Source organism: Falco peregrinus, unplaced genomic scaffold, assembly GCF_023634155.1.
Source record: "Falco peregrinus isolate bFalPer1 unplaced genomic scaffold, bFalPer1.pri scaffold_76, whole genome shotgun sequence".
NCBI lineage: Eukaryota > Metazoa > Chordata > Aves > Falconiformes > Falconidae > Falco > Falco peregrinus.
Window position 1 is genome coordinate 296811 of NW_026599635.1, and position 14572 is coordinate 311382.

At 52.4% G+C, this 14572-nt stretch overlaps 1 protein-coding gene across 1 annotated transcript; it reads left to right on the forward strand.

Moving 5' to 3' along the window:
- Positions 1-3298: 3298 nt before the first annotated feature.
- LOC129783626 (olfactory receptor 14C36-like) lies at positions 3299-4255 on the forward strand. The gene has a single exon (XM_055793557.1). The coding sequence runs from the start codon at positions 3314-3316 to the stop codon at positions 4253-4255; it is 942 nt and encodes a 313-aa protein (XP_055649532.1). The 5' UTR covers positions 3299-3313.
- The last annotated feature ends 10317 nt before the right edge of the window (positions 4256-14572 follow it).

Consider the following 14572-nt stretch of genomic DNA (forward strand, 5'->3'; position numbering starts at 1 on the left):
ATGTTGGACCTGTTGGAGGCTGCTGTCCTCGCCGAGCAGCTGTGCTGAGCTCTGCCAGCTGCCTTGGCACTTGGTTCCCTCAGTGTCACAGCTCTGTCTGCAACAGGACGGGCTGCAGCTGCCTCTGCGTGGGCCCCTGGCTGAGGGCACTGCTGCACATCTGGGCTGAAGCCCCCCAGCTGTGGCACCAGCCCAGCTCTGCCTGGCCATAAGGCACCCTGGTACCAAGTGTCCCCGAGCCCGTGGGTGCAAAGGCTTTGCTTCAGAGCAGAGACATGGCCTGGGCAAGGGAGAGCTGAGTCTTGAGCCCTGAGACTACAAACCCCGAGTTACACGCCTACATTGCGTTAGGGTAACTGAAGCCATCACACAGCAAAACCCCACACTGGAGACCTGAGCTGCTTTCCTCTGAACTTCCCTCTGTGCTGGCTACTGAAGGGTTAACAAAAGGTGACTCTCATGCTGAAAGCTTTTTTTTCTAGGAAGGGAATTGCCACTGCTGGAAATAAGTGTGTCCCCCCAGGTGAGGCAGGGCCCATGAGGGATTGCCTCATCCTGCTGCCCAGCAGGTTCCCCTGCAGCCCCAGGGACAGCTGGAGGGAGCCCAGAGGGGCAGAGGAGGGAGGCAGGGAGAGCTCAAAAGCAGCCCTTGGTGGGAGGCTGCTGAGAGCTCCCTGCTGGAGAAATCTGCAGAGCCCTGGAGCCGGTAAGTGTGTGGCTGCAGGGCAATGCCTCTGCAGTTCCTAGCCGGGTCTGCAGCAGCTGGGGCCCCCCCAGCCTGTGGGACCGTGTGGGAGCCTTGTGCTGTGGAGGAGGCCAGTGTGCTGCAGAGCAGGGCTTCCCTGCTGCAGCGTGGGAGGGCCAGGGCATGTGGGCTGCCTTGTGCCAGGGCCGGCTGCAGGGCTGTGAAGGTGGCTGTGCAGGCAGGGGTGCCCAGGGCTGTCCTTGCCAGCAGGGTCCCTGCAGCCCAGGGGGCTGTGTGCTGGGGCAGGGGCTCTGCCGCCTGCCAGGGGCAGCTCTCAGCCTGCCGGGGGGCTCCCGTGCGGCTGCGGGGAGACGGTGGGGGTGCAAGGAGCGAACCCTGTCAGGGTAATGTTCTCATGCTCTTGAGTGGGTGCTGCACTGGTCAGGGCTGCTCGCAGCTTCTGCTCATGCCCCCCTCATTTCCAAGGCGACTTCTCATGAGCACGTTCATGGCAGGGGTTTTCTGCTGGAGTCTCTTCTTGCCTGAGTCTCTGCTGCCACTTTTATCTTGCTCATCTCGGTAGGAATGGAATCTGAACTGTGTAGGTCAGAGCAGGGGCTGAGATGCTGAAAGCATCACAGGGAGGTTGATGAGGAAGCTGAGCAAGTGCCTTCCCTCCCCAGCACGCCGCAGGGGAAACCAGCATCAGCTCTCCTTTTCCCTCCGGCTTTGGGGGAGCTGCTCTTCCAGCTGTGCAGACAGAGAGCGGCTGCAGGGCAGAGCTGGGCACACAGGGGCTGAGCTGGGCTCTGTGAGCGCTGGCAGGGAAGAGCCCTGGGGCCAGAGAAAGAGCTGCTGGCAGGGACAGCTGCAGGCGTTGAGCGTGGCTGTCCTGCACTGCTCTGGTCTGGGAGGTGCTGTGCAGGGCTTGAGAAGGGAAAGGCATTCCAGTGTGCCCATCTGTCTCTCTCCCGGCTTAGCTCAGATGATTTTGGGATAACTGACAGGCTCTGCTGGAATGGGAGTTTCAGCTGCAGGCTCAGGCACAGGCCCTGTGAGTCCCCCTGTGCCGATGTGAGCACAGCAAGGAGGTGTCCCAGGTTTCCTCTAATCTGTGAAGCTGTGGGCAATGCAGTGTGTGATGCTGGGGAAGGAGCTGGCTCGCCTTTAACAATCGCCATAATCAGGACCCTCGGTCACCTGCTTGGGGTGTCCACCCAAGCTGCACGCTGCTTCCAGGGCACACTGTGACCATGGGTGTCCCTGGCTAGAAGCGGGGTGCTGAGACTTTGAGAAGGGGCGAGCCACTCTGTGCTCTGTAGTGGATCCCTCTGCTCTTCAGCAGTGTCTGCTTGCTTTTTAGGGTAACAAAGTGTCCTGGTTGTGCCTCGGATAGAGTTAATTTTCATCAGAGTAGGAAGGACTTTTGAGAACAATTCTGAAAATGCACTGATATTTTTGGTTGTTTATAGGTGATGCAACATGTTCATGCTCAGTATCTAAACTTGGTGGGGTTTGCTGGGGTCTGCCAGTCGATGCTGGGGACTGGCTGGGCATCAGTCAGTGGGTGATGAGCAGCTGTATTGTGTATCACTGTCTTCCCTGCTTCCTTTCTTCCTTTCCTCCTTCCTTTCTTTCTTTCTTCATTTCTTTCTCTCTTTCGCTCTTTGCTTCTTTCTTTCCTCCTTCTTTCCTTCCTTCTTTGTTTCTGTCTTTCTTCCATTCTTCTTTCTTTCCTTCCTTCCCTCCTTCCTTCCCTCCTTCCTTCCTTCCTTCCCTCCTTCCTTCCCTCCTTCCTTCCTTCATTCCTTCCTTCCATCCTTCCTTCATTCCTTTCTTCTTTCTTTCTTGTTGGATTTTATTACCCCCAACTACTTCCCTCTCATTATAACTGTCATTCTCATTATTGTATTGTAATTTCATTTTTTTTCTACTGCATTTATAATTTTTTTTTCTTATCTCAAACTTCCAGATTTACATTCCTTTCTGATTCCTCTCCTCATACCCATGGGTGAGGGGGGAGTAAGTGAGCATCCCTGTGGTACATAATTTCCAGCCAGGGTTAAACCAGGACACATGTCAGTGTAATTGGACTCTATCACAGAAAGCTGCAAGTGCAGGGCAGCTGAGAAGGAGCTGGAGGGACTCACCAGAGTGCCTGCCTCTGCCCTCAGGCACAGACAGTGCCCTTGCCTCTCAGCACTCACTCTGCTCTCCCTGAGCACGGCACCAAGCCCTCCTGACCTGACTCTGGCCATGGCCGTTGCTCAGCACGGGCAGAGCCGATGCTGACAGGCCCTTCTGCGCTGGGAGCAGTTTGGGCTGAGCCAGTGCAAGGCCAGGACTGGCCCCTGCCCCCAGGGTTCCCATGAAGCCCCTGCTGCAGAGCAGGGCTCACTGCTGGGCAGCCAGCGGGCACAGCCCCTGCTCCTCACAGCACACTCGGCCAGCACTCAGCACAGCTCCAGCCACGGCTCTGCAGGGAGCTCTCCTAGGAACGGCAGAGGGGGGGCAGGGGGCACCAGGGGCGGGTCTTGAAGAAACAGCTTTCACTGGGATCACAACAGTACCCTCTGACTTCTTGCTAACTTTCCTCCTTGAGCAGGTCCCCATGCCCAGAGGCAGCAGATGTCCAACAGCAGCTCCATCACCCAGTTCCTCCTCCTGGCATTGGCAGACACGCGGGAGCTGCAGCTCTTGCACTTCTGGCTCTCCCTGGGCATCTACCTGGCTGCCCTCATGGCCAACGGCCTCATCATCACCACCGTAGTGTGCGACCACCACCTGCACACCCCCATGTACTTCTTCCTCCTCAACCTCTCCCTCCTCGACCTGGGCTCCATCTCCACCACTGTCCCCAAAGCCATGGCCAACTCCCTCTGGGACACCAGGGACATCTCCGACTCAGGATGTGCTGCACAGCTCTTCCTGATTGTCTTTTTCCTTTCAGCAGAGTATTCTCTCCTCACTGTCATGGCCTATGACCGCTACGTGGCCATCTGCCAGCCCCTGCACTACGGGACCCTGCTGGGCAGCAGAGCTTGTGTCCACATGGCAGCAGCTGCCTGGGCCAGTGGGTTTCTCTATGCTGCGCTGCACACGGCCAGTACACTGTCACTGCCGCTCTGCCACGGCAATGCCCTGGGACAGGTCTTCTGTGAAATCCCACAGATCCTCAAGCTCTCCTGCTCACACACCTACCTCAGGGAACTTAGGCTGCTTCTGTGTAGTGCTTGTGTAGCCTTTGGATGTTTCATTTTCATTGTTCTGTCCTACGTGCAGATCTTCAGGGCCGTGCTGAGGATCCCCTCTGAGCAGGGACGGCACAAAGCCTTTTCCACGTGCCTCCCTCACCTGGCCGTGGTCTCCCTCTTTCTCAGCACTGGCACATTTGCCTACCTGAAGCCCCCCTCCATCTCCTCCCCATCTCTGGACCTGGTGGTGGCAGTTCTGTACGCAGTGGTGCCTCCAGCACTGAACCCCCTCATCTACAGCATGAGGAATGAGGAGCTGAAGGGTGCAATGTGCAAACTCATAGCTGGATGTTCTTCTGAAGGAATAAAATTATGAATAGCATTTATAATGTAATTCATCACAAACCCAGACTGCCTTCTGAATTTGTTGTAGTTGGTTGTGGTATTTAACTTCTGATAAAGTTGTTCTCCCCATTCTAATTCCTTCTGTGATTTTCCTTTCTGTAGGTGCCCTGCTCTCTCTTCGTCTAACAAAGCCAAAGGGCCATTAAACAACTATATTTATCCTTGCATACTTCCTTCCAAGGCCTTTCTGGAGCTGCAGGGACAGTTCCTGTGTCCACAGATGGAGGGGAAAAGTTTCCTGGCATGGCCGCAGTACCAGGGAACACCACCCCTTGGCTCTCCAATACTGTCCTCCTTCTACCTCCACACTCCCCTTCTGACCCCCTGCCTTGGTGTAAGGCCTGAGTGCTCTGGCAGCTTGGTCACCGCCGTGCTGCGTGGCAGTCCTGTGAGCGCAGGCAGGGGCAGGCAACGCGCACTCTGTGACGGTGCTGGCCTCCATCAAATGTTCTGGATTGGTGGAGACCACCTGAATGCAGCGCTGCAACGTGCTTCCTTGAACCGCGGTCCCCGTGCCCGTTGCTCATGACGAGGGCCATCTCCGAGAGGTGCCGAGCAGGGCGCGACACCCCCGGGCTGAGGTGCTGCCAGCCTCTGGCAGGGGCAGCAGGAGGCCAGGCAGTCACTGTGCCTGCTGCAGTGCTCTGCCTCCGCACGTGCCAGGGACGGGCTCGTGCCTCTGAGCACCCCTGTGTGCGTGAGGCTGGGGTTCAACCACGGCAGCAGTGCATGAGGCCAGCTGAGGTGGGGACACCTCCCAGGGCACAGCCGTTCCTGTGTGTGACTGCAGGAACAAAGGCCACTGTCCCAGGGAGATTCATCTCACGCGCCTTGGGCCGGCTCATTGCAAGTGCCTCTGTCTGATCACGGCACCCTTTCTGGATGGTGCCCTCAAATGTGTCCGAGCAATCAGGGAGGTTCTGGGGTCCCGGCAAAAGGCAGACACCCAGCCTTTGTTCAGGAAAAGCAAGAAGGATGATTGGGAGAAATACAGGCTGCTCATCCTCACCGTAGTGTCTGGGGAAATGACGGTGCAAATACTGCTGCAGCCATTTCCAGGTAATTGTGGGACATCAAAGGGGTTGCTGCACCCATACGTATTGAGGAAAGGAGGGGATGGTTTGTACCTGCACCTTTGCAAGGGTTTTGACTTTTTCTCCTGCAGTTTCTGTATAGGCAGATGGGTGACTTCTGGAGTGAAGAAATGGAGGATACTGTGGGTGGGAAGTTGGCTGGCGGCTTGTGGCTATGTCTCGAGCTAGCTCAACGGCGTCAGGGAGCGAAACCCGACCTTGGGAGAAAGACACAGTTATGCTTGTTGGAAGGAAGCCATGGGAGCAAGAGGAGAACCTTGAAGATAGGGAGTGGTCTGCAGAGCTTGTGGCCTTGTAGGTAAAGGGAGTTGCTGAGCTGCTGTGTCTGTAATAAAAGAAGAGCCCAGAGTGGAAACTTGCTGAGCACAGTTACAGGCTGACACGTCAGCCCCCTGCAAAGGTATAAAAGGCTTGCTTGATTTTAATAAAGTGTCTTCGAGGTGTCTTCGAGTGTCTTCGTGCCTTTGATCCGCTCCCAGAGTCGGTGCATCATACGCCACAGGGCCTCAAGACCAAATGTCACCAGTGGTCAAGTCGTCCTGGTGGCCACTGACTAGTGGCATCTTCCAGTGCAAGCAGTTGGGCCAGCTGTGTTGAATGTCTTTATTGTCTCCCAGCACAAGTTGACAAAGTGGCTTTTCAGACCCTTCTGTGGATGATGCCAAAGTGGGCAGAGCCCTTGAGAGATGCCATCCAGTTCACCCTGCCTTGAGCAGGACAGCTGGACAAGGGCATTACAGGGGCCTCTCCCAACCTGGGATATTCTGGGACTCATTGACTCACTTCCCTGGAGAGCTCAGTTGGGATGGGATAGCAGGGGGAAGAAGGGAAAAGAGAGGCGCAGAAGCAGAGACAAAACATGGTCCAGTAGAAACAGAGCAGTTCCCCTGGGGAATGTTCCTGCACCCAAATGGTAGGTAGGAAATCCATGAGATAAATTGGGTGAGAGAAGCTTCCCTTCATCTGCTGGGTGCTGGGCCACGGGGAGGGTGACGGCTGAGGACGGTATCTCGTGGTCAGTTGTGTCTCAGGGACTCACATTCCAGCAGGAAGCCAATGGCTGTGACGGGGGCAGTGAGGCCAGTTCTGCCTGCAGAGGGGACAGGCCACCAGCAGCAATGTGCCTGGGAAAGGGGCGGTGAGGTCACCTCTGCCTGACACAGCGCGTAGGGCAGCCCCTGACTCATGGCTGGCACACGTGCTGTTAAGCTCCATCTGCCCGTGTCTCGGGCAGGCCAGCAGAAGGCCCCTGGGTGGCACATGGGCTGTGAGATCCCCTCTGCCTAAGGACCTGGGCTCACTCCACCAAGGGGCTTCTTTCTTGCTTGTCACGTCGCTGCTGCCTGAGGACATGGCAGCACAGCAGCAGGCACACCGCTTGCTCGTGCCTATGCGAGAAGCTGAAAGGCTCGCAGCCTTGGAAGAGCGCGGTGAGGCCGTGGCATGGTCAGGGGAAAGGCCCCAAGGAGGGTGACGGGTCGGGATGCCCGCCTGAAGGGTGGTTTCCCAGGTGGTGGAGCTTTCCTTGGCGGTAGGGAAGAGCAGGAGGGAGAAGCACTGCCACCCAGTGCAGCTGGGAAAGTGGAGACTGGAGGTCAGGAGGAGGAAATGTCACTCAGGGGCTTGTGCTGTGGTGGGAGACGTCGCCCAGAAGGCGTGTGAGATCAGTCCATGTCTGTGTGTTTGCAGGCACAGCGTGTGAGGGTGGGCAGACATGAGTGCATGTGTGGCAAGGGCAGGGTGAGAGCAAGGTGGGGAAGCCAGATGGGTGCCTGCAGCCTGCCGGGGAAAAGCAGCAGCTGTGGGACAGCGTAGGGCAACGTGAGATGGAAGGCAAAGGGCACGGGCGAGGCTGGAAGTCACCAAGAGAACCCAAGGGTTGTCCCCTTGCATACGGCCATTGTCTCTGCCACCAAGGCCTATGAGAAGACGAGTTGTCCTCTGGCCCTGGGGCCTCATGGCCTCCTTGTGACCACTTGCACTGAATTCTTCTCCCTTGAGTGATACTGCCCAGTGAAAGTTCCCAGCATTGGCCACAGCCTGCCACCCTGAGCCTGGCACCTGCCCTCTGCTGCTCTCCTGCCTCACTGCCCCTGGGAGATGAGATTCCATAATTCCTTTGCTGCTGGAGCCAAGGTGGACAGGGGTGATGCAGGGTTTCAGATCCAGGTGAGCATCACAGCTGTTGGCCCATCTGGCAGCGGTGCTAAAACGCTGATGTGAAGAACCTGCATTCACCTAAAGGAACATTGTCACTGTGCTGTCCTGTGAATTTCGGGGTTGGTGGGTTGACCGTTGGCCTCCATGAGCACACTAAGCCTCTCCCTCACTGCCCACCCTCCTTCTTCACTCGCTTGGTGTTTGTAGGGCTGTTTCCGTGCCGTGTTTCTCACTTTTTCTCTCACAAATGCTGCCCACTGTGTTATGTCCTTTCTTCCAGTGGTTCTTCACAGAGGTGCCGCTAGAATGACTTATGAGCTCAGGGAGGTAGCAGGTCCATTTCAGAGCCAGCTGAATGTGGCTTTCTTGGCCATGGGGCCAACTCTTGACCTCTTCTCACCTTTGTCAGCCCTACAAACCCCATGACCACTCCCAAACCCTTGCCATGTAAACCCACAGGGTCACAAAAGTCCCCAGTAAGATGTGAGGTCATTGACGCTAAGGCTTCCTCACGCTGGTTAAGTAAGAGTTTGGCCCCTTGCTCTCCCTGATTTAGGTTCTTTATGGCAGAGAAGAGACGCACTGGACCTCAGCTGTGGCACCAGGGCCAAGATCACTCATGTAACAAAAATAGCGGGTACCAAGTACCCAAAGTGCAACGCATGCTAAATTTTGCTGCAGAGCATACTGGGGTGGTTGGCAGGTGGCACTGTAACGGTGAAATGAAATGTCCCTAAGGAGAGGAAACCCAGCTGTCCTCAAGACCAGAGGGACAAAGGGCTGGACTGTGCAGTGGTGGCAGGAGAGGACATGTCTGTCTGCGTTGTCTCTGCAGCCCCAGAGGACCTGTGGTGCAGGTGAACCTCATGTCCAGGAAGGACAAAGTGCTTTGGAAAGTGTCCTTGGCTATAGACATCTCGTGATCCAGGAACACTGTGAAAATCGTTGGTCTGTTTCTCTCATGCATCACCACCGGGGTGACTATCAAATGTCTTGGCTAAGTGGGGAGGCACCAGAAGCCTGGGGTTTAGTCAAAGTGGTGCCCACCTACAAGAAACGTAGAAAAGAGGATCCTTCCTAGGACTGTCAGCCTGATCTTAGTGCCAGGGAAGGTTGTAGGGCTGATCATCCTGAACAACACCAAACCGCAAGCACAGGACAACCAGGAGGTCAGGACGAGCTGGCACAGATCTATGAAAGGCAGGTCCTGCTTGATGAATCTGATCTCATTTTGTGACAAGGTGGCCTGCCTAGCAGATGAGCGAAAGCCTGTGGATGTTCTCTACCTGGACCTTAAAAAAGCCTTTGACAACATCTCCCACTGCATTCTCCTGGAGAACCTGGCTGCTCATGGCTTCGGTGGGTGTTCTCCACACTGGGTTAAAGCTGGCTGGACACCCAAGCCCCAAGAGGGGTAATAAATGGAGCGACATCCAGGTGATGACCCATAATTACTGGTGATCCCATGGGCTCAGTGTTGAGGCCAGTCCTGCTTCAGAACTTTATCAGTGGTCTGGCTTGAGTGCACCCTCAGTGAGTTTGCATACAACATCAAGTGGGGTGGAAGTGCTGATCTCCTTGAGGGCAGGAAGGTTCTGCAGAGGGGTCTGCACAGGTTGGAGTGTTCAGCTGAGTCCAGTTGAAAGAAGTTCAACCAGGAGAAGTTCCAGATCTGCACTTGGGTCACAACACCCCCACATAACTCTACAGGCTTGGGCCAGAGTGGCTGGAAGGCTGCCTGGTGGGGAAGTACCCTGAGGGTGCAGGTTGGCAGATGATTGAGCATGAGCCAGCAGTTGTGTGCAGATGACCAAGAGGGCCAATAGCATCGTGTCTGGTATCAGAAACAGTGTGGCCAGCAGGACCAGGGCAGTGATGGACCCCCTGTACTCGGCACTGCTGAGGCCACACCTCAAACAAAGTGTTTCTGGTTTGGGCCATTCAGTTCAAGAGAAACGTTGAGGTGCTGGAGTGTGTCCAGAGAGGGTCAACAAAGCTGGTGAAGGGTCTGGAGCCTTGCTTGGATGAAGAGTGTCTGAGAGGACTTGGCTTGTTCAGTCTAGAGCAGGCGAGGCTTCAGGGGAGACCTTTATGCTCTCTAGAAGTACCTGAAAGGAGGTTGTAGATGGGGTGGGTAGGACTCTTCTCCCAGATAACAAGTGACAGGACAAGAGGCAAGAGCCTCAAGTTACACCAGGAGAGGTTCAGATTGGATATGAGGAAAAGCATCTTCACTGCAAGGGTGCTCAAGCATTGGAACAGGCTGCCCGGGGAGATGGTGCAATCACCAGCCCTGGAGCGGTTTCCAAAATACACAGTTGCGGTGCTTAGGGACATGGTTGAGTGATGATTTACTGATACTCAGGTTACGGTTGGATGTGATGATCTTTAAGGTCCTTTCCAGCCTCAATGATTCTGTTTCTGTGCTTCTATGGTATTGGAAGCCTACCTAGACCAGTTACTGAGCAGGCTGCTCTAGCTGACCCTGCCTCAGCTGTGCACTTAAAGGTCTCCCAACCAAAAAACAAACCATAGAGATATAAAAGCATCTATAGAATGTGTCAACACAAATAGAGGAGCTCATCTGAGGAATGTTTCTCTACTCAAATGGATTGTGGGAAAGGTATTTGATAAATCTGAGAAAAACAAGCCTGCTTTTCTGTGGTCACATCCCTGGACAAAAGGAGGGTGATGGAGGGGTCTGGTATTAGGAGGGCAACTGGGTCGCAGGAACTCCTCATGCAGGAGGACGTGCCTGGCTGTGAAAGGGGCCTGTGAGGTCAGTTCTGCCTCTGGAGGTGACAGGCCAGCATCACTAAGCTTCTTAACCATCCCAACAGTCCCCATCCTCCAAAAAGTTTATCCAACCAATCCCAGCTGTTGTCTTGTGAAAGTTTAAAGACTCCAGCTTTAAGTTGTTGAAATGCTGGCATGAACCGATTCTGAGTGGTCAGAGAGATTCATGCAGCACATGCCACCAAAATCCTCACAGCCGTGTCTGTGCGCTAAAAGCAAAAAATCTATAGTGCCCCTATTTTGCAGTGAAGCATGGTGAACACAGTCTACATCTAGTAAAAGACCAGAGAATGCATTGCTAGTAGCATTCCCTTGTTTAGCAAGCCAGCAGCCAAGCTTATCTAAAGTTGCTAATGCTTTTCCAGCGGCCGCTCCAGGTATGAAAAGGGAGGCAACAGAGCTTTGGCTAAAAGACCAAAACTCCACGTGGGAGCATATGCATGAATGCTACACTTTGCCCTATGAGAGACGGTGCTGTAAAATCATAGATGTATTAGGAGTCAGGACAGAAAGGCGTCCGAGGCTACATGGACCTCCTTTTATATGAGAAGGGATGATGGGCCACGCTCTGTCCCCACAAATAAAAAATACTCCCGATGGTAATGACAAGGGGGCATTGCTAGACTTGGACAAGTTTGTTGCCGTGTAATTACACCAAACACTAGCATTCTTAAAAACGGGATGGGCAGGAGAGACATCCCATGCTTTGGACTGATTTTTCCCTGTATAGTTAAGCTTCACACAAACATCCATTTTCACTGATCCAAGAAGCTCAATCTCTTGTGGTTCTAGGGTAGCCTGTGGATGACAGGGGACCCCTATGTCCCAATTCTCTGTCAGATTTTGTGACCGATTTGGAAAAATTGCTTTTAAATTTGTAGGTACCGGCCACTCATCTAGCGGTAGGCCCACGAGGCATGTGGAAAAGGGGTTATTGGGTGAAGCAGTGGCAAGACACAAAGTGTCTTGTCCGGTCACATTTGCCAATGTAACCCATACATTAACCTCAGGAAGTGGAGGAAGAAATGGGTAGCCTTGCACAATCCCTACTGTCACCATGAAGATAAGCACTATTTCAAAAACGCTTTCTGGCCTGCCCTTAGCTTCCATGCAAATCGTGTTTCACATTTTTCTTTAGTCTGCTCCCAGTCCTGTTTAAGAACAGTCCAAACAGCAGGCCCCAGGTTAGTCTTACTGCACTCAAAACCACAGACCAGGACTCTTTCTGCTTGTTTAGATACAGATAGGGTCCAGTCCCGGGAATATTCCCAATATCTTTGTTCTTCTGCTGACTCGTGACCTGAAGGAAGCAGAACTTTAACAGTATTAATCCCATTAACAACACAACCTTCACGCCATCGTTTGGCTAATACTGCTCTACACCACCATTCCTTTTTTCAGTTATAGCACACACATAAGACCCAAGGCTTACACTGCCCGCATATAGTACAAGAAATTCCCGCGACTGATACTTCTCTACGTTGATTCATTTAGTCATTTTCAGTCCAAAGCGTTCAGTTTATACTGCTGCAGTTATTCGTGATCCCAGAAGGTTCAGAAGCTTGTTGATCGAGGTGATGATCCGGGGGATGATCCGGAGGATGATCGGAGTCCTCACCAGATGATTGTGGTAGGGATTCACGGAAGGGTCGTACGTTCTTCGCCAGAATCCACCCGGGGCCTTTTTCTGTGGAAACACAAGCATAACCTCTTCCCCATGTCACAAGAGGATATGGTCCCATAACCTTACCTGATTCTGGATCACGGACCAACACCGGAGGTTTAATTCGTGCCTCAAGTGAAGCATTCGCATTAAAATGCTGAACTATCAGAGGATTATTATCTATTAAAGAACAATTCAAAAAACTGAAAACATACAGAGGTTTCTTTAGTCGTTCCTCAGGGATTGCAGTCCCCATTCCCCCTTTTTGTTGTTGTAGTAAGTGTTTCAAAGACTGATGAGAGCGTTCAATCAAAGATTGGCCTGTGGGGGAATGAGGAGTACCGGTAATGTGAGTTATGCCCCATGAGTCAAGAAAGGCCTTCGTTGCAGCTGAGATATATGCGGGACTGTTGTCCGTTTTTATTTGGGAGGGTATGCCCAAGGTGGCAAAAGCCTGCATCAAGTGCTTGCGGACATCACGAGCTTTCTCTCCTGTGTGACAAGAAGAAAAGAGAGCACCTGAAAAGGTGTCAATAGAGGAATGGACATAGTTAATTTACCAAACTCTGGATAATGTGTAACGTCCATTTGCCATAGTTATAAGCTCTGTAGTCCTCTAGGATTAACGCTCCTGCTATGGATGCAAAAGAATGCCTTTGACAGTCAGGACAGACGGCGATGATATTGGACGCTTGTTGGGAGGTAAGCCCAAGCTGCCGTTTGAGACCTCCAGCATTCTGGTGGAAGAAAGAATGGCTTAGTTTAGCCTGTGCTAGGTGATCTGGTAGGACTTGTACTGGTAATGTGGGCATATCAGCTCGTCGATTCCCTTCTGCGATAAAGCCAGGTAAAGAGGTATGCGCCCTGACATGCATAACAAAATAGGGGTGAGGGCGAGAGTCTAAGAGAAAGACAAGCTCTTGTAATAAGGCAAACAGTTCAGCATGTGAGACATCACGTAGTACAGGTGCTTCAGCTTGTTCTACAACCCCTGCAACATAAGCTGAATCAGTAACAAGATTAAGCGGTGTGGACCACCTTCGAAAAACTCAAACAACTGCAGCCAGTTCCACCATCTGAGGAGAACCAGAAACAGTTTCCATGTCCGAGCCCCATCATCCACGCTGGTCATCCCACCATAAAATGACTGATATGTGTGATTTTCCAGACCCGTCTGTAGACACAGTACAAGCTTGTAATGGCTGATCGCTCCTTTTTGGCTGGGCTATTAAGTGAAAGTCAATATTAAGCAGCTTATGCGAAGGTGGGTGGGATGTGAGTTGACCTCTACAGTCCGCCAATGCCATAACAACGGCGTCTGACTGCTGATAAAGCCATTGTAAATACGTGCTTGTCACAGGTAAACAGATACGAGCGAAATCTATTCCTGATAGTGTTAACAAGCGTTGTCTGGCTTTAATTACCAGTAAAGCAAACATCTCATGCTGTGTTGAAATAGTATTTGTAGGTTGATTTGATAAAAAAACCCAAACATTCCATAAGCAACAGAGGGTCTGATTTCTGAGAATCCCACTGAAATATTAATGCATGAGGCTCTCGAGTGGGATTCAAAATAATCAAATGAACAGGTGATTCAGGAGCCCACTGATGTACTTGTCTGTGAGTGATTGCAGTAGCAACCTTTAGCAAAGAGTCAATGGCTTCAAGACCAAGACTGCGGGGGAACACAAGTCGGTATTCCCTTTTAGCAGTTCAAATAAAGGACTCAGGTCTTCATTAGAAATTCCCAACAGCGGCCGGACCCAATTAATTGTTCCCAGCAATTTCTGTACATCATGCAAGTTTTTTATGTCTTTCTGTATCTGTAAAGGCGGGGGAACTATAGTTTGAGTCCTTATATGCCAACCTAAGTACTTCCATGGGGGTATTTTTTGAATTTTTTCTGGCACAATACAGAGGCCTGCTGAATTAACAGCAGCTGCGACAAGGGCTACAGCTTCCTCCGTGACCTTGTGTTGTTGTGCGGCCACTGGGATGTCGTCCATATGATGGTACACCACTGGCAGATTGTGGCACTGTTCTTCATTCCTTGTGGCAGCACAGCCCACTGGTATCTTAGCAACGGGGTTTGCATGTTGACGCTAGGGACTGAAAAGGCAAATTTAGGATCACCATCTGGGTGGAGTGGGATATTAAAAAAACAGCCTTTGAGATCAATAACGGTCAAACGCCAATGTCGAGGAATCATAGTGGGGGACGGGAGTCTAGGTTGGAGGGCTCCCATGTCTTCCGTAGCATCATTAATTTTTTCTGAGTTCGTGGAGCAAGCGCCACTTGCCAGTTTGTTTCTTAATAACAAAAGCAGGTGAGTTCCACGGACAGTGGAAGGCAAAATATGCCCTTTTGTTAGCTGTTCCATAACTAGTTCCTGGAGGGCGCAAAGCTTTTCCAGTGGTCGGGGCCATTGATCTACCCAAATAGGGGTATCGACTTTCCATGTCAATTTTAGGGTATCGCGCATTTCAATAGCCCCGCCTAAAAATGGGTCCCGAGAAATCTGTGGACAATAAGTGAACCGAGGGATCGAGTAACATTACTGTGTGGGAGGTTGCTA